This window comes from Lagenorhynchus albirostris, chromosome 20 (genome assembly GCF_949774975.1).
Source record: "Lagenorhynchus albirostris chromosome 20, mLagAlb1.1, whole genome shotgun sequence".
Classification (NCBI taxonomy): domain Eukaryota; kingdom Metazoa; phylum Chordata; class Mammalia; order Artiodactyla; family Delphinidae; genus Lagenorhynchus; species Lagenorhynchus albirostris.
This window is the reverse complement of record NC_083114.1, coordinates 48,991,517-49,010,455: the sequence shown is the minus strand read 5'-3', so window position 1 is coordinate 49,010,455 and position 18,939 is coordinate 48,991,517. Positions and strand designations below refer to the sequence as shown.

General features: G+C 43.6%; 1 protein-coding gene across 4 annotated transcripts in view; it reads left to right on the top strand.

The window, feature by feature from the left end:
• The window catches only part of RPTOR (regulatory associated protein of MTOR complex 1), a 347,492-nt gene that overhangs the window by 200,674 nt on the left and 127,879 nt on the right, over positions 1-18,939 (top strand). For all 4 annotated transcript variants that reach the window (XM_060133269.1, XM_060133267.1, XM_060133268.1 and 1 more), the window contains exon 7: positions 17,625-17,684. In XM_060133269.1, coding sequence (XP_059989252.1) covers positions 17,625-17,684 — 60 coding nt within the window. The remainder of the gene's footprint in view (positions 1-17,624; positions 17,685-18,939) is intronic.

The window sequence follows — 18,939 nt, the reverse complement described above, 5'->3', positions numbered from 1 at the left end:
TACTGGAAGTCATAGTCAGTGCAATAAGCTAGAAAAGAATAAAATGGCATGCAGACTGGCAAATAAGTAAAAATCTCTTCACAGACAACATGATTATCTACGTAGAAAATCATGAGAAGTCTACGAAAAAGTCACTGGAACTAATGCATTTTAGCAAGGCTCCAAGATATAAGATCAATACCCCCAAATCAGCTACATTTCTATAAAGTAAAAACTAATAGTTGGAAATTGAAAATTTTTAAAAATATATACTATTAGCTATGGCATCAAAATTCTGGAATACTTGGGAGTGAATGTAACAAAATATATGCAAGATCTGTGCACAAAAACTATGAAACATTGCAGAGAGAAAGACCTAAATAAATGAAGAATTATACTGTGCTTATGGAGTAGAAGACTCAATATTTTAAAACTTTTATTCTACCCAGGTTGATCTATAGATGCAGTGCAATATCCCAGTCAAAATTACACCTTTTTTTTTTTTTTGGAAATTGATGTTGATTTTAAAGTTTATATAGAAATGCGAAGAGTCTAGCCAAAACAATTTTGGGAAACAGGCGTGTGGTTCATTTCAAGATTTAATGTATACATATAGCTGATTCACTTTGTTATACAGCAGCAACTAACACAACAATGTAAAGCAATTACACTCCAATAAAGATGTTAAAAAAAAAAAAGAAAGAAATGTGTGTGAACAAACAACTCATGAAACGGGAACTTGAAGTGGCTATTAAAATTTTGGGAAAAAAAAGATTTAATGTAAAGCTACAGTAATCAAGACTGTGGTATTGGTATAAGGATAGCCATGTAGATTAATGGAACAGAATATGGAGTATGGAGCAGAATTAGACCCCCACATATATGATCAATTGATTTTGGACAGAGGTACCAGATAATTCAGTGGAGAAGGGACTGTCTTTTCAACAAATGGTGCTGGAACAACTGGCTATCCATTCGGGAAAAACAAAAATAAAATCAAAACCCCAGCCGTTATTTTACACAAAGCAGAAAAATTAATTTCTGATCTTCTATATATAAAAAAACTATAAAACTTATAGATGAAAACATAGGAGAAAATGTTCATGATTTCTTACATGTAACACAAATAGCATAAATCATTAAAAATTGATATATTGAGGTTCATCAAAATAAAGACATCTGTTCTTTGATAGACACTGTTAAGAAAATAAAAAGACAAGCCACAAACTAGTTGAAAAGATTTACAATACATGTATCTGAGAATATATAAAGAACTGTATCTAGAATATATAAAGAACTGTAAAAACTCGATCATAAGAAGACAACCCAAATTTTAAATAAATGGCCAAATGATTGGAATAGACACTTGACAAAAAGAGAGAGGAAGAACCGACAGACCCACAAAAGGTGCTCGTGTGTTGGCCAGAATGTGGAGTAACTGGAACGCTCATACATTGCTGTGGGGATGAAAATAGTACAGCCACTTTAGAAAACAGTTTAGCCATTTTTAATAACTTTAAATATACTCATAGCATACAACTCACCTATTCTATGTATTTACCAAGGAGGAATGAAAACATGTGTCCACACTAAAATGTGCAATGAATGGTCATAGCTGTGTTCATGGTGTCCAAAACCTGGAAACAGTCCAGAGAGATGTTCATCCATGGGTGAATGGACCAAATTTTGGGACATACACTTAGTCTGTTACTGCTTACCAATAAAAAGGAACAAGCTATCAATATAACATGAATGAGTCACTGCTTGAAAAGAAGATAAGCACAAAAGAGTACATAGTTTATCATTTTGTGAAGTTCTCAGAGTGAACTACAACAAGAGAAAGCAGATCTGGGCTTGCTGGAGCCAGAAACAGGGATGAGATGGACAGCGCTTCTGGGGGGTGGAAATGTCCTGTGTGGGAATTGTGGTGGTTGGTTGCACAGACATAACACATTTGTCAAATACTTCAAATTATAATCTGAAATGGGTGCATTTTATTCTATGCAAATTGTACCTCATTAAAGTTGATTTAAATGTTTTAAAATGCATAATATTGGGTGAAAAAATGATACTGTTTTGTAAATTAAATGCAAAAAATATAGTATAAACAAGTTTGCACATATACTTGAAATATGGAAGAGCATACATTAAATAGATGTGAGTGCCTATGGGGTATTGAGACAGGCTGGGGATGTAGGGAAGAAAACGGCAAAACAAAAGAGAAGGCTCATACACGATGATGATGTGTTCCACTAACTCGGGACTGTGAGCAGCCTTCTGGACACCTAACATCTTAGAAAGTCACATATATGAAACGGACTAGACAGACCACCCTTTGCAAGATACCAGGATTTTAAAATCATGTCTCCTTTTATTTCTTTTAAATATCAGGTGTCAGTGTTGTCCCAAGGCTCAGTGTAATCAATAATGGTAAAAAGCTAAGAAATATAATGTTTACAGAGTTACTGTCTAAATATTGACCAATTTGACCAAATTTTAGGCACATAGGGCCTTTTGAGAATCATCTTATTTCCCTGAGAAAAAGTATTAAGTGAATTTTTTTTTAAAGGGCAGCTTACCTTTTTATTATTGTTCACGTTTGGGTTTATTTATCTTCTAGTAATTTGCTGTTGGCTCACATTCTCCTTTCTCCTCCAGTGTTTACCTAACAAGAGTACGTGGAATGTATTATCTCAGACGGATCTCACTAGGCAGTTCAGTGAGTCCAAGAGTCTTTGGTGAGAGTTTGAACGAATCAGTATGTAATGTGTGTGGAAGACTCGAGGGGAGCAAGCGTGAACAGAATGTTCTTTTAACATAACAGGAGTGTTCAGAAGAGAATAAAGATTATATGCAGTTCAGCTCACAGTGGGACTCTTACAGCCACCGAGTTATTAATATAGTTACAGGAAGTCAACTTTGGGTGAAATGATGCTTATAAAATAGTGTTCTGCCCCCGCCAGCCGGCCTCCCTCCCTTCCTCCCGGTCCTCCTCATGATCGTCGGCCAGTGGAAGCAAAGTCATTTGTCCTCTGCTGCTTTGATACCATCATCACTATGTTCCAAATTAGTTTTAATCCCTGTTTGAAATCATACGTGCAGAGCAACTAATTATATCACTTTTTATAAAATGATTACCTGATAACTATTTATTTGCTTATTTGTATCTTCTCCTTAAACTTCTGGGCATTTTAACGGTACTTTGACTTCTAATCTGATTTGTGTGCCTAAGGATGCAAAATCAGTAACAGTAAATCACATTGCTTCAGAGACTGTTAATGTATACAGCTGCATACTTGACAGCACACTTTCATGACCCTTATGGACATAAAAAAGCAATCCTTTGATTGGTGCTGAACTAGGCGGTGTATTGCATGAACCAATTTCATTCTCTTTTTACTTTGCTGGAATGATGAAATTGATGGTCCCTCTTAAACAACATCACGTTTTGAATACCAGAACAGTGTGACCACGTAAAACCCATGCAGATGGTAGCATAGTGACCCCATCAGTGTCTAAAATAGTGTAAATTAAGCCACGAGATGTCAGCCTCCTCTTTGTTTTTTTTACTTCTTTATTTTACACACTTTATTCTGAGCGTTTAAGCTGGATGCAGAGGCCATGTTAAGGCACTGAGACTGGGCGTTAAACCTCGTTCTAGTGTTAACTGTTGTCACCATGGTCATCAGAACAGCTTGTTTGCTTATCCTGAGACTGAATGGACTTGTGAAATAACTTCTTTTGAACATGTGTTCTGTTCTGTTCAGTCAGCCTTATTATAAGTACTAAAATTATAAAGATCTGTGAGACAAAGTCTGCTAAAGAGACACTTTTTATCCATGCTGCTCTTGGGGTTGGAGAAGAGGATGAGGACATTCCTCTGCTCGCCGTGGAGGCAGCCAGCATTTCTGGGGGGGTCATTGGTCCTGACCTCCTGTGACGAGTAAAGTCTGGCTCAAGTGAGGAGGAAGAGGCACCTGAGCACAGTCACCGCCAGGCCACGTCTGGGCGATGGCAGAGCGTCCAGTGTGGCAGGGGCCCTGAGGACTGAGGGGGGGCAGGTGACCATGAAGTGGGAAGAGGGTGGAGCCGTGGATGTGCAGCTTGAAGGTGGGCTGTTCCGTAGGACCTTGTTCCAGGGGTATGGTGCTGGGTCTGGGGTCCCATCTCCAGAGCCAGTGAGATGGGTTGATCTCTCCCCTCCAGGAGTGTGATGGCTGATTCGGGAGACGTGTACGTGGATTAGTAATAGAGTAACTCGAGTGCTGCTGGAAATGGGCACACGGAGACGCAGACCCACACCCGACAGGGCAGCTTCCCCAGGTGGGCGAGACCTGGAGGCGGCCATAGCAGTGGCCCTCTGGTGGGCGTGGGCGAGCTCAGGACACCTGGGTGCTCCCAGCTGGCCTCTCCCCAGCCCCACCCACCGCCCCAGTGGAGGGCAGCAGGATTTGTGGATGTGACTCATAAAGGTGTTTCAGGGCCTTCTGATAACCCCCTCCTACTAAAAAAAAAAAAAAAAAAAAAAACCAAAACCAAAAAGAAAGACGGAGGTAAACAAATGGGACTGGAATGGAGAGGTTGCTTTCCAGGTGGAGGAGATCTGAGGGCCTGGAGGGAAGGAAGAGGCGGGAGCTGGACTCTGTCGGGTGGGGCGGGCGGGTTCTTTGCTGTCTGGTGGAGGGTCTGTGGTTGTTGTCACTTTGTTTTGAGCACAGCACGTGAGGCTTGAACAGGTGCGTGAGATGAGAGGAAAGCTCGTCCCAGGGGAGTTGTTTCACTGGGGTCCGTCACCATGGTTTGGATGCAGTTGAGGTTACTCATAGAGAATGTAAGCCGAGAGGAAGGCCAAGAACACAGCACCAGGTTCTGCGAGTCCTAATGTAGGAAGGAAGTTGGCCGGAGGGAGTGATCGGAGGGGCAGAGTGGAGAGGGCAGCCAGACCCCCACATCCCTCTGAGGACCCTTCAGGGTTGAGGATTGGGAGAGGCCTTGAAGTTGACAGTTAGGAAGTCCTCAGTCACCTCGGGCAGTTCTAGAGCCACTGGAGTGGCAGCCAGAAGGCACAGGGCTACCCTGAGAAAGGGGAGGCAACACAGGCATAAACTATGTTAAGGAAGTGAGGGGTAAAGGGGCAGAGGATCAGTTGCTCTTTTGAGGGGAAAATGGACGACTTAAGGAAAGAGGTTGTTGGCTTTAAGTTAGTTGCTTTTTTAGTGTTCTTGTTTTTAATAGGCAAACATTTGTAGACTGGAAGGTAGGTATCTTTTAGAGAGGAAGCAATTGAGGCAGGCTGAGGCTGCCCCTTTCCTAGCAGTGGGGTTCATCTGCTTCTTGAAGCCGTGAGGGCAGGTTTGGAAGAATCTCAGTGGAGGGTAATGTCCCAAGGTCACTGACCTGACACCTAAACCAGAGTCCAGGAGTACAAGCAGGTAAAGTCAGCAAGCATGACTCAGTGAACACCCTCGTGGTGTGATTTCCAAGCTTCCTGCCTGGCTTGGGAGTCCAAGGACAGATTGTGTATCAGACGTTGTAAGGAACACAATTTACATTTAAAAGATAATTGGAAAATCAACCTGAATTCGCTCATTTGCTGCCAGAATACCAGGAATTGGCTCAGTTTCTCAGCAGAGCTCCTCCTCACCCCCGCCCCCTGGGAACTGTTTTTCTGGTAGATTCAATACCATGAGAGCACGGAGAAGCCAATGAAATGTCTGGGCTTCCTTCCCTGCACCTGACCTGGCGTTGCCAGGCTCTGGTCTGCAGAGGAAACTTGCTTTGGCCTGGTGCCTCTGCTTGTTCCCTGCACGGTCCTCAGACCAGCAATGTTATCATCATGTCCACCTGCCTCTAAGTTAATGGGCACAGACTCACGGTTCATAAAGCAGCTGGAATATCTGGTACTTATCGGGGTACTTAATTGACAAATGTCTTACAAGAATTAGAATCATATCGGTGCTATTAATGTTCAGAAACATATTTGGGTGTTTTCTTTTCCTTCAGTATAAGTGGAGACATGAGTGCAGAAAAGCATGTAGGGAGAGCTTAGGTGTTAGAAGGAACAGGAGAGGATGGGGGTGGGGGGTACAAAGTCAGTCCAACCTTAAATATGAGACCTAAAAAGCAGGAAGATTTAAATCCCGAGGAAGACAACTGCATAGACTGCAGCCCGAGACTAGACTTGGGCGGCTGGCATGCCAGCCGTGGTCCAGGCAGGAAGGAGAGACTTGACTATAGTATTCCTGCAAGGCTGTTGGCCTTTGTTAATGAGCACAGGTTGGACCAAACCTGGACCTGAGATGTGCACATTTCTCATTTGTTTGCTGTTTAAGCTACTTCTCTGTTGCCTCTATTTTACCTGTTAGACAGGGATGTGCAGCTACTTCTGTCAGTTCTCTCCTGAGCCAATGGCTGGACCACTCACCCTGCCTGGTGGCTCCCACTCCACCTGTGGCCTCCCCCTCACAGCTGGAGGAGTCTCTCTTTATAGGCTTTCATCTTACTACTTGTTCCCTCTTTTCTTCCTGCTTTCACTGCTTGAGTTTGAGACGATGCATTGAATTGTCTAGAGGAGCACAGTGGTACATCATTTTTGAGTTTGGGTCCGGTGGCCTTAGCCCCCGTGTGAATGTTGTGGCACGTGGCTGCAGAGGTGTGCTCTCATGCTTGGCCACGTAACTGGCTGGGTAGTTTCAGAACCTTCTGAACCTCAGCTCTCTCCCCTGAATTAGAAATAATAATAGCAAACAAAGAAGCTGTCTGAACACAGAAGGTACTTCATAAATGACATTGTCCCTATCTTAATCTTCCTGGAATCCCTGGAGATGCTGCCGGGAGGACCAGCAGATGGTGGAGTCATAGCTCGGCTCACAGCTTCTGCCCTAAAACGCCAAACCCATTGCCTCTTTTCCATGTTGTGTTCTTCTTCCCAGGAGTCATTTAGGAGTTCAACCTGGAAACTGAGTCAGAGAATGCGAATTTTTTTAACGGGAAGAACTTCCCACGTTTAAAACACCTGGGGCTTATTACAGAGACTCCTTCTTGTGGCTGCTTTTTTTTGTGTGTGTGTGTGTGTGTTACGCGGGCCTCTCACTGTTGTGGCCTCTCCCGTTAAGGAGCACAGGCTCAGCGGCCATGGCTCACGGGCCCAGCCGCTCCGCGGCATGTGGGATCTTCCCGGACCGGGGCACGAACCCGTGTCCCTTGCGTCGGCAGGCGGACTCTCAACCACTGCACCACCAGGGAAGCCCCTTGTGGCTGTTTTAAAGCATGGGTTTTGCCGTGCTATTGGCAGGCGGGAGGTGAGCTGCAGCTGAGAAGCTCCCCTTCTCTCCGGGGTTGGAGTGTGGCCTCACACGCGATGGGAACCTGGTGACCGAGTCTGAACTGACCAGGCGTGCACAACACTGAATTAACTGCTGACTGAATTTCTAAGCCAACCTCCGGCTTTCAGGAGTCTCCTTGCAGGGAGAAGTCTACTGGTTACATAGGAAAGAAGAGAAATGAACATCTGCGTTATTCCAGTAAAGTGTCTGTAACTCGCTGGAGGGGTTTATTTGTATCTTTTGATCATGGAAGGAGCGTGACACTGCACAGCTCATCTTGGTCTCCCATCCTGCTTAAAATTCCTTCCAGCCGATTTCTTCTCTCACTTGTATCTGGAGAAGAATCAGGGCTTGGCTTGGGGCCACCAGACGCGCCAGGACTTCTGAGTTCTGCAGTGACATCAGCTTCAGTCCCCTGTAATAGGGACTGACTGATTCTAAAATGATCCACGCAGATCGCTGTGTAGCTCACGAGCACTGCTGCTCTCAGCGTATCATGGGCTTATGTTTTTAAATAGGGTCAGCTCTTTTGAAGTTGTCACTTGAATGGTAAGTGGTATGGAATTTGGTGCTGCAGCACCTTCCCTCCTCATTCACTGGGGCAGGGGTGGCCTCGGTTCACCTGTATTTCCTCCATCCTTGTGCACACAGGCATGAATTGACCCCCAGAGTGAACTTTTGGATGTAGAGGAAAGATTGGGGGTCAAGGACATAGCTTCTTAATACAGAAAGGGCACATCAGGCAGCAAGAAAAATATAGTAGGAATAAATACGGTGGAAGATTGTAATTTAAGTGGTGTTCGGCTCTTTAGTTTAAAAGAATCACTTAATTTTTACATAAATTTAACTTTCTGGGTCTGCCATGAGGCCATCCTATATCCTAGACAAGGACAGATGAGGGCCCAGCTGCTGTGTGTGAGAGTGAGTAAACAGGTGTGTTTACTGGGAAACACTCCCTTCAGCCATTTGGCCCTGTTTTCCCTTTATACTAGAGAACTTCGGTTCCCAGGGGACAGCAGCCTCCACCACCACCTCTCAACCATTCCTCAGCACTGCCAGCGCATGAAGACGCCTACTAAATCAGAACTGTGCAGCAGGACTCACAGGGAGGTTCCCTGGGTGAGAGAATTGGGGTTCTGTGTGTTCCGTGTGAAATTCTTGTTTTCTCTGGCCGCCCCTTCCTGACTGCTGACTCCCTCCAGGCAGGTTTGTATGTGTTCACTCCTCAGCTTTGTCAGTAGGCAGTGTAAACACAGTCCTTGTTTTCAGTTTATCAGGTAAAATTACACCTTAAGATTTGAATCAGACTGAGGAGGCTGTCCTGGACAAGCTGGATTCTAACTTCTTTATCAGGTGAATTCCATGGAAACAGGGTCCGGAAAGTTTGGAAGAACTCCATGGAAGCTTGTTGTGTGTTCTGCGTCTCTCCTGTGGTTGGGGGTCGTGAGTGTCACCTCTGTGGAAGAGAGCTGCACTTTTAGGAGAGAGTGTTGGTTTTCTGCTTTTGCAGATCAGTACAGGGGCTTTGCTGTCAGGACCGACTCTTAATGACCATGGAGATGAGCTGGGCTGGGAGGGGCTGGGAGCCCCTCTTTACATCTTGACATTCTTCAAAAACAGAAACAAACTGCTCAGGTTTTGAGAAATTAGATCTTTCCCTGGAGTGTTTTCCTGACGTTGACTCATCAACGTAGGAACATCTGCTTTGACCTCTCTTTCTCTCTGTTTACTTTTCATTGCAGGACAGTTTTCAGCCATTCTAACAAAACAGTCAAGAGAATAATAAAACAAACCCCGTGGTACTCATGACCCAAATCTTACATTTGTTACTTGCTCTATCATTTTCTTCTTATGGCTATTTTTAGTAAATTACAGAAATTATGATATTTACCCTCCAATACTTAAATATGCATTTTCTAAAAGACATTTTCCTTATGACAATTGTTTTGACCTTTTAACCTCTTCTGAACCAAAATGACAGCACCCTTGCAGAGTTAGCACTGTTCCCTTGAAAGTTCTTTCTGCTTTCACTGGGCAGGTACTTAAGGGACCCCTGGGACGTCTTCCAGGCTCTGGCCCTGGGAACAAGACAGACAGGATAGGCTCATTCCGACCATCATTCAGATGCTTGCCTCTGAAGCATTAGAGGGCAACTGAGACAGCTGGCTCCTGAACCTCATTTGTGTCTTGTCCTGGTTACTGGTCTAGAAGCTCCTGAGGAGAGTGAGCCGTTCTGTGCATTTAAAAGTGGTAGCTATTTAAAGATTGTAAATTACAAAAGTCTCTTCTTCTACTTTTTTTCCCCTAATAATACACATGGCATGCTTTTTAATTTAGTTACAAATACCAGATGATTGGCACACTATTTCATGTGGGTTTCTTTGTTTTTTTAACCTGCTACATTAAATGAAATGTCACAGAATTTGCTTGTCTTATTTTAACAGTGTATTGCCACTTTGAGCTGTTTCCCAAAATTCCTTTAAAAGCCTGACATCTCTGGCAGTGCGCTTCATGTTCAGAAGGACTTGGTTAAAGTAGTCTGATCTGTGAAGCTTCCGTGGCATCTCCATCCGTGGAGACCCCAGTGTCGGCCCATAAGAAGGACTCAGCCACACTCAGTACAGCCTCTGCTCAGAACGCAGCTACCCCGAGGACTCCAGAAAGTGAGCGGCACCTTGGGGACTGAAATCAAACCGTGAATAACACTCATAGTGGGGATCAGTTCTGCGTGTCTTTTCCTGCCCTGTGTCTCCCAGCTCTGACCCAGGTGCAGACTAGACCTGCACAGGGAGTGCTGAGAGCAAGACTACTGGGGAAGCCCCTCTTTCTCACTGGAGGGGAGGGTCACCTGCATGTGGGAGAGAGTGGAGGGCACACCCCCTCCACAAAGTGCCAACCTGGAGCTCAATTCGGGAGCTCTCCGAATCTCTTTGTTCAAGATTCTTTTTAGAGCTCAGTCTCCAGCCCCCTTCCCTCCTGAGGTCAGAGGCTGGAGGTCAGCATGGGGCTGAAAGTTCCCTGCTGTTATCCAGTGTTGGTCTGTCTGGTGACCAGCCCCCACCCTGAGTCACCTCATCAGCATAAACTCAGGTGTGGTTACAAGGGGCTCCAGAAAGGAGACAGCATATGCTTTGTATCCTCAATGAAATTACAGAAAAATGGTCTCTGAAAAAAAAATGAATAAATATTGAGATTGACAAAACAGTACATCAAGATGAAAAGAGAACTAGCAAAGAGAAAGTTTAAGAAATCAAATTTAATTCTGAAGTTTGTGACCTTAAAATTGGTCAGGAGTACAGGAAACAGAAAGCAGTAAAAACTAATGAGAAACAAGAAAAATAAAACAATGAAGATTCAACATATAGATGATTATCCTTGAAATATGGAATAAAACAAATGGTAATAAAATAGTATGTAAGCATAAGCCATATTTCAACAAGTATTGACGTAAGCTTTCTCATTCTCTTCATAAAGTTACCATGACTGAGGTACCAAGCCTGACGAATGCAGTGTGTATACACATACACAGACACATACGCACAAACACAGAGGCACACACATATGCATACACAGACACACACTGCAGATGAGTTCAAAATGAAATATTAGCATTTAGAATCCTGCCGTATAGTAAGAGAAGAATAAACTTTTACATAAGAGAAACCTTCTAAACTAGCAGCTATCATCATGCACTGATGCTAAGTGACTCAAATCAATACCCTAAAAGTACAGGCTACCTCTGGGGAGGGAGCAGGAGCAGACACCATGGCAGGGACACATGGGGCCTTTTAGATTTTGTAATGTGCTATTTCTTAATCTGTGTGGTGCTTATATTTACTTTATTGTTCCTTAAACTCACATCTGTATCTTATATACATAAGTAGTATACCATAAGTATATGGTATACTTCACAATAATTTCCTTTAAATTGTTACCCTTTTTATATATTAAAAATAGCCAGTAAGGAAATGTTGGGAAGGAAAGTAAATCTGATTCATAGTAGCAGCAGTAACAATGACAAAACGTAAACAAGGGGCTTCCCTGGTGGCAAAGTGGTTAAGAATCTGCCTGCCAGTGTAGGAGACATGGGTTCGAGCCCTAATCTGGGAAGATCCCACATGCCGCGGAGCAAGGAAGCGCGTGCGCCACAACTACTGAGCCTGCGCTCTAGAGCCTGCGAGCCACAACTACTGAGCCCGTGTGCCACAACTACTGAAGCCCATGCACATAGAGCCTGTGCTCCACAACAAGAGAAGCCACCACAATGAGAAGCCCACGCACCACAACGAAGAGTAGCCCCCATTCACCACAACCAGAAAAAAGCCCGCGTGCAGCAACAAAGACCCAACACAGCCAAAAAAAAAAAAAACACATAAACAAGCTAAGAGTGTATTGGATGTATGTATAGAAAATTCCATAAAACTTTACTGATTGATACGAAAGGATATTTGAATAAATGGAGGGATTGACCACATTATTATTACATGGTGAGAGCCAGAAGATTAAGGATATAAATTCTCCTTAAATTAAACCATAAATTTGTCACATATTGATAAAGTAATTTTAAAGGTCAAGTAGAAGGATAAATGTTTGAGAAGTCCCATGAGAATTTTTTGAAAAAATGTGTGAAAGAAAATTTGTCCTACTTGTTATTAAAATGCATTTTGAAGTTTCAGGTGGAGTAAGAGCAGACATTTGAGGCCATGGAACAGAGTAGAGCATTCCAGAAACAGAATCTGCTGTATAAGAATTTATCATTTGGAAAAAGAATGAATTACTCAATACTGTATGGGGCACATGGCTAACCATTTGAATTTTTTTAATCCTTACCTCTTACCTGAAAAAATAAACTCCAAATATACCGAGGATTTAAATGTAAAAAAGGAAACTCACAAAAGTACTGGAAAAACTGTCAGGAGACTTAAAGAGCTATAAAGGAAGTGATAGATTTTATTAAACACCAATTTTAAGTTTTGTATGGCAAAGAAAACAAAAAACAAAACTTAAAATTATAAATTGAGAAAAATTGTGTAATATATAACAAAACCACTGTTGGTTCCGTTAATGTATAAAGCACTTTTAAACTCAATAAGACAAGAAGGGCATAAACAGGAAACAAGCAAAAGAAAAATACAAAGAACTGGAAAAATTATTAGCTGGCATTTAACCTCAATAATAATCAAAGAAATTCCAATGATGTGTCATTTCTCACCTATCAGTAGAACAGAGGGTTTGTTTTTCTTTTATTTTGATAAACCCAGTATTTTCCAGAAGTTAAAAAGTGGGTATATTCAGCCTTGATGAGACAGTAAATGGCACTTCCCTCTGGAGAGCATCAGATGAGTGGTCATTCAATATGTGTACCCATTCGTCAGGCAGTTCCATTGCTACGAATGCATCCTGAGGACAGCACACTTATGTTCATGAAAAAGGTAATGTTCTATGCATCAGCTTTTATATTGTCCATGATACACAAGGACAAGTTACAGAACAGAATGTATAAACTACAGTCTTTTCATATAATGGAATACCAGTCAGCAACAAAACAGAATAAATTCATGATACAAACAAAAACATGGATAAACATCCAAAACATTATGCTGACTGGAAGAGGCCTTATACAAAAGTACATACTTGATGAGTCCATGTATGTGAAACTCTAGAACAGAGGAACGAAAATAAGTAGAAAAATCAGAGCAGTGTTTTTGCCTCTGGGCGCAATGGGAAGAAGTAGGAATTGGCCGAGAAAGGGTGAGAGAAAACTCCCTGGGATGTTGGTAGTGGTCCCTGTAGGAGCTTGGGTACACGGGCATGTGCAATTGTCAGAACCTGGTGAACGAACAATTAAGATGTGTGTACTTCATTGTATGTAATCTTACATCAAAAGACAAAAACAATAAACAGATACTGAGATCTCAGTATGTGTGCTGAAGAATTTAAAGGCAAGTGTACCATATCCTCTGTCGCACCAAAAATGAGATGGATTAATGGACGGAGAGGCAGAGATGTGATAAAGCAAATGCAGTCAAATTCTGATGGTGGAACCTAGGTGGTGGGATGCAGGAACTTACTCTAAAATTCTTTCAACTTTGTTGAATGTTGGAAAATGCTGGAAAACAAATGTTTAAAAAAAAAAAAACCACAGCTGTGGTGTGTATGGCAAATTCTCTTGTGGTAAGAAAAAAAACTGAACAAAACCCAAGGGTAGATACTGGTTGTGCACGTGTGCTGGGCACATTCTGGATGCAGAGGAGCAGTCAGCAGTGGTCAGCAGTGGAATGGGGCAGCAGGACAGACTCTTAATTTTCCATTACACACATCTGTATTGTTTGGGATGTTCCAGTGACTGTGACTCCTAGAACAAAATAAATCAGCATGATTCAATTTTCTCTAAGAGGTAAATGTGAAAATGTTAATGGTTATCTTAGGTTTGGGGGTAATTTTTACTTGTAATTTTCTGTACTTTTAATTTTTTATGGTAAATATGTGGGGAGTTTTCTAATTAGAAAAAAAATTAATGTATTTCCATTCTCAGAAACAATAGCATCCAACAGTTATATGATAGTGTACAAGGTTACACAGTTGAGTTTTTTTAACGTTAATTAATTTGTTCTGCATAAAAATCTTGAAGCCACTCACTTTCAAGAGCAACAGGAAAAAAAAGATATATGTGAAATATTAGAAATTAATCTTATACCGTATTCACTTGTTGACACATTTATGGATTATCAAAACTATATATTAAGGCACCCTTCTAAGTACTGGGGGCACACTGATGAACAAAATAAGAGAAGTCCTTGTACTCATTGAGCTTATCTTCTATGATAAAGACAAGCAATAACAAATATATAATAAGGTAGCAAGAAATGTTATTTTTAAAAAGCAGGGTATGCAGGTAGAGAATGAAGGTGTTGTTTTCCTTAGGCTGGTCAGGGAAGGTAGAAGAAGTCCAAATAAAAGGAGTAAACCTTCCAGTTATCTGGGGCAAGAGTGTTGCAGGCTGAGGGAACAGCAAGCGCAAAGGCCCTGAGGTGGGGCTGTACCTGGCGTGTTGAAGGAGCAGGAAGTGTGTCAGGGTGAATGGAGCTGGGTAAGCAGAATGAGAGTGAGGAAGTGAAGTTAGAGCAGTGACTGGAAGCCCAGGGCAGGGCCTTGGGAGGCTAGGCAAGCACCCTGCATTTCATCCTTCATGGCAGGAAGCCTCTGGAGGGTCAAGATGAAATGACTTATCACAGCATTTCCTCTTAAAAGGGTTGCTTTGCCTGCTGGGTAGAGAATTCCTGGGAGAGGAATAGGAAGCACAGGCAAGAGTGGAAGCAGAGACTGTTCTGGAAAATGTGAGAGACACTGGGGCCTGGCCTAGGGCTGTGGCCTCAGTGGGGTGACTCTGCCCCCCAGGGACATTAGGCAGTGTCAGGAGACATGTTTGGTTGTCACAACTGGGGTGTGGTGCTGCTGGCATCCTGTGGGTCGAGGCTAGGATGCTGCCCTTACAGCAAAGAATGATCTGGCCCCAGGAGTCCTTAGTGCACAGCTGAGAAACCCTGGCCTGGAGGGTCAGCAGGCAGGCAGTAAGCAGTGGTCTGGTGCTGTGTAACTGTTCACTCGAAGTTCGGAAAGGGCAAGTTGGACAAAGAAGATTCAAAAGTGGCCAGAGCCTGTTGATGAGAGCTCTAGCACCAAGAGTAAGCACTAACCGACTGCCAGCTGTTGTGTTTATTGTCATAATTACTAATATCCAATTTTGTGGGATTGTCAAGCCATTTTTATTGCCTCTGATTTTGCCTGGTGCGAAGGAATAAATATTGGCTGATGTACAATTTGTGGCTTGTCAGTCACTGGTTTATCCATGCTGCTCTTAATGCATATAACCATATCATAGATATTTTAAAGTTGCATCATGGCCCTATTTTTAATTTCCTACTTAATGGAACTTTGTATTTTCAGCAGATTTATCATAATACTTATTTCCCAGTTAATAATTATTTTTATAATTTTAAAGTCTAATTCCAAAATGTGGCCAGCAATGAATCTGGTTTTATTAACAGTTTTTCTCTTGATTTTAGGTAGAATACTTTCCATTGTGGATGAGACACTGAGAAAGTCTGGATTCTGTTATCTTCCTCTGAGGAGTATTTAGCTCTCTTCTTGTAGATGGTTTAATTGATTGAGGTCTCTTAGCTGTAGGACTGGCCTCCTTTGATTTTGCTCCTAGTTCTGGAGTGAGAATCTGAATCCTGGACCATGGTTGTAACTGAGGCACCACCCCACAGGGTGTCAGTGGAAAGCCCCAGGTGTTGATAGCCCCCTAACGTGGCACTGGCTGTCCCCATCTGCATGCATGTCTGCTAGTGAGCAACTGTGGAAACCTCTGCCCATTGTGTTCAGCACTTCAGCTCTGGTGTCCCCGGGGCTCCTCGGGGTCTGGGCCCATGCCTGTGCAGTGCCGGGCTCAGCCCAGGGTCCTAGGAAAGCTTGCTCGCAGAATTTGACTCCTCCTTTCTAAGACTTCCCCTGAAACTCCTGGCAGCCTGGGGTTCTGATCTCCTTTCCGTTGAGCGGTGTCCCCGGCGCTGTGTGAATTGGGGAGCACGCCTGGGAAAAGCTGGTTAAGGCAGACCTTGTTATTCTTCTTTTAAGGGTCATGGCTTCCCTTTCTGCCTGTATTTGTTTGCTCTTTGGTGCTTTCAAGTGGTTGTTTTTTATATTTTGTCCAGAGCTTATTGTTGTTATTGACGAAAGGATTAGTCTGGCACAGGCTATCATTATGGGAAGGCAGAGGTCCAGTCAGTAAGTGCGTTACAGAGAGAAAGATGACAGTGCAGCCCTGTTTGCATAGGCCTCAGAATTGGACTGGAAAATGTGTTTCCTGTAGACCATTTCTATCCACGGAGAGATCCTGATTCACATGGAGCCGCTGTCAGAGCTGCATGTGGGCTGGTTCGGCGGTTGCGGTGATGCGCGGGAGCGGACGGGCCGAGTTCTCCGCCAGAGGAGTAAACAGAAGGATTTGTCTGGAGGAACTGACTGGCCCGGTGGAGCAGCTGGTCAGCCCAGCCGTTTGTGCCGGTGGGAGGGGCCTCTGTCTGTGTAGGGCAAACACAGCCCTCATTTATGTTTCTTCTGCTCCGTGAATAGAGAGCACCGACCGGCGCAGCCACAGCCAGGAAGATAACTTCCTCTGCTGGCTGAGCGAGGCGTTGCTCCCCGAGGCCATGAGCCTGACGGGGCAGGGTGCACAGAGTCCCCTCTTCCCCTACCCCCACCCTCCCCCCGCCGGAGGGCTACGTGTTGGGAGCCAGTGGCCCACCAGACGCCGTCTTCACGGCCTTGTCTGTCGTCTTCCAGCCTCTGGGTCTCTCTCTGTCTCCTTGTCTTTCTCCCCCACCTCCACCCACCCACCGTACACGTCTCACTCCGTGTGTCCTGAATGTGGCCGGTTCCTTGTACTCGTCCCCTCCCTTGAGCCCACTGGTATTCGCTGACCTTCCTCCACTTCTCACATCCACTAGTGATACTAAAATGCATTTTGTGGGTGTATTTGCTGTGTGCCTGATGCTGTTTTTATGGAGGGCATTATTTGTTCTTAATTTTTAAAGCCGATGAATTAAATGTTTTACACTTCTCCTGCGACTGATACTAAGTTGCCTCTTCACTCCATGCTACCATTGATTCTGTCCTGCTGCGTGGCAATAGCCCTGACAGGAAGAAAGAGATGGTCCGAGACCTCTTGTTGGTGCGTACAAATTAGGTGAAGCCTGGACAGTCCCACCCTAGCTCTCCAGGATGGCTCTGCAGTGAAGATTAAGTCTCGCAGCTCTGACTCCTATGATTTTATGATAATTAAAATGATATAATTGAATTCACTTTTGTCTTCTCTCACGAATTTCTTTTGTGTACCTGGGGGTGGTTCGCTGATTCTTCCATCACTCTCCCCAGCTTACTTGCCTAAGAAGGAAAAATAGAAAAGTGGAGCCTGTTCATCATCTAGGTGGAACCTTCCTGTCCTGTGGAATCTTGTGCGCACATGCCCCCAGCCCCTGCCACAGTGGGGGCTCTGCCCCGCCATCCCATAGACTTGTTTCTCTCCTTCCACTGAAGACCTGTGGTTGCAGCTCGGTGTTCCTGCCCCTTTGAGAGGCTGCAGGGAGATTTTCTTCATAAACCTAAAAGCTGACAGAATTAAGAAAAACAGGGTTTACTTTTTCACCGTGGCAATCCCCATCCTCACCTTTCTCTCTTTGCTTTTTCTGTGGGACTGTTGCACTCTCTTGTTAAATATCCTATTGCTGTGATTCACTTTCTTTTCTTTCTCTGCAGGTTTTGCATGCAGAAATGCGTTAGTCTGGTGCCTGGAGTCACACTGGATTTGATAGAAAAGTAAGTCAGATTTTTAAACTATTGTGGCTTCTGGTGTGAGGGGAGTCTCCTTTTTTCACTCTTGGTTCTCAGAAGTACTTCCTGTCCGCACAGGTTGTTTCCCTTTCATGTGGGTGTGTTCTTTTGTTCTCTGATTAAGGCCATGTTTGTGATTGTTACATAGAACACAGCTAAATTTGGGGCCATATTAAAATGAAAAGAATAAAAGCTGAATCATTTTGAACATTTAAAAATACTTCCAACACTGAGCCAAAGTAAAAACATATTGTTACACATACAGACCAATCACTTCACATACAGGTCACTGCCATGCAGATCCATCACTCTGCACATAGAGATCATCACTCTGCTCCCCAGCTGCAAACGTCAGATCACAGCTTAGCATCTTCCCGATGTTCTTCAATGTTCCCTTTCACGTTCTGCAACCTTCCATCCCCCCACCCCCAGTTTTACATTCTACCTCAGGGCAGATGCAGTGGTCCCTGCAGGAGGGGTCCTTCATGATGTGCTGCGGTTGCTCGGCCTCTCCTTGTCCTCCCAGGTCACAGGGCTGGCTTGTCTGCTCCTGTCGTGAGCCTCTTTGGGTCAGTACACCATCTCACAGCTCTAAACTTGACCTGCATTTTTTATTTGTTTGCGTGTTCATTTCATTCATCCTGATTCACCTAGGTAGTTCCTAATGCTTCTGTTCCAAACCCCGTTTCTTCTAGAATTAACATGCAAATTGTTTCCAAAGTCTTGATATACAAAATCTTGTGCTAAAACAGCTAAAGCCTGATTTTAATTACATTAGGTAGGAAAAGCAAATCTTCTAGTTTTCTCTCCTGGAAAACAACTTGCCTGTGTGTCAGGGGAAATACACAAAAATATTATGCCTGAACACCCACTGTAAGGGCACAGTTCACTCAGTCATGTGCATTCTCATGGGCAAATACAGAGGATGTGGTGGCTACCCTTGAACTGACAGGGAGTGGCCTGTTGGACATGTTGTTAAAGACCAACACCCATGGTGGGCTGCCGAGCACATGTTTGAAACCGTGCATAACTGTGTGTGTGTGTGTGTGTGTGTGTGTGTGTGTGTGTGTGTGTGTGTGTGTGTGTGTGTACCTATCAACAAGGCATGAAATGAAATAGTTACACTTCACTCTGGGTAGGAAAGTGGAATTTGGAGCAAGAAGCAGGGAGGAGCAGTGTTAGGGACTGATTTTTTTCCATCTTGTTTAATTTTTTTTTATAAGAATATAGACATGGAAAA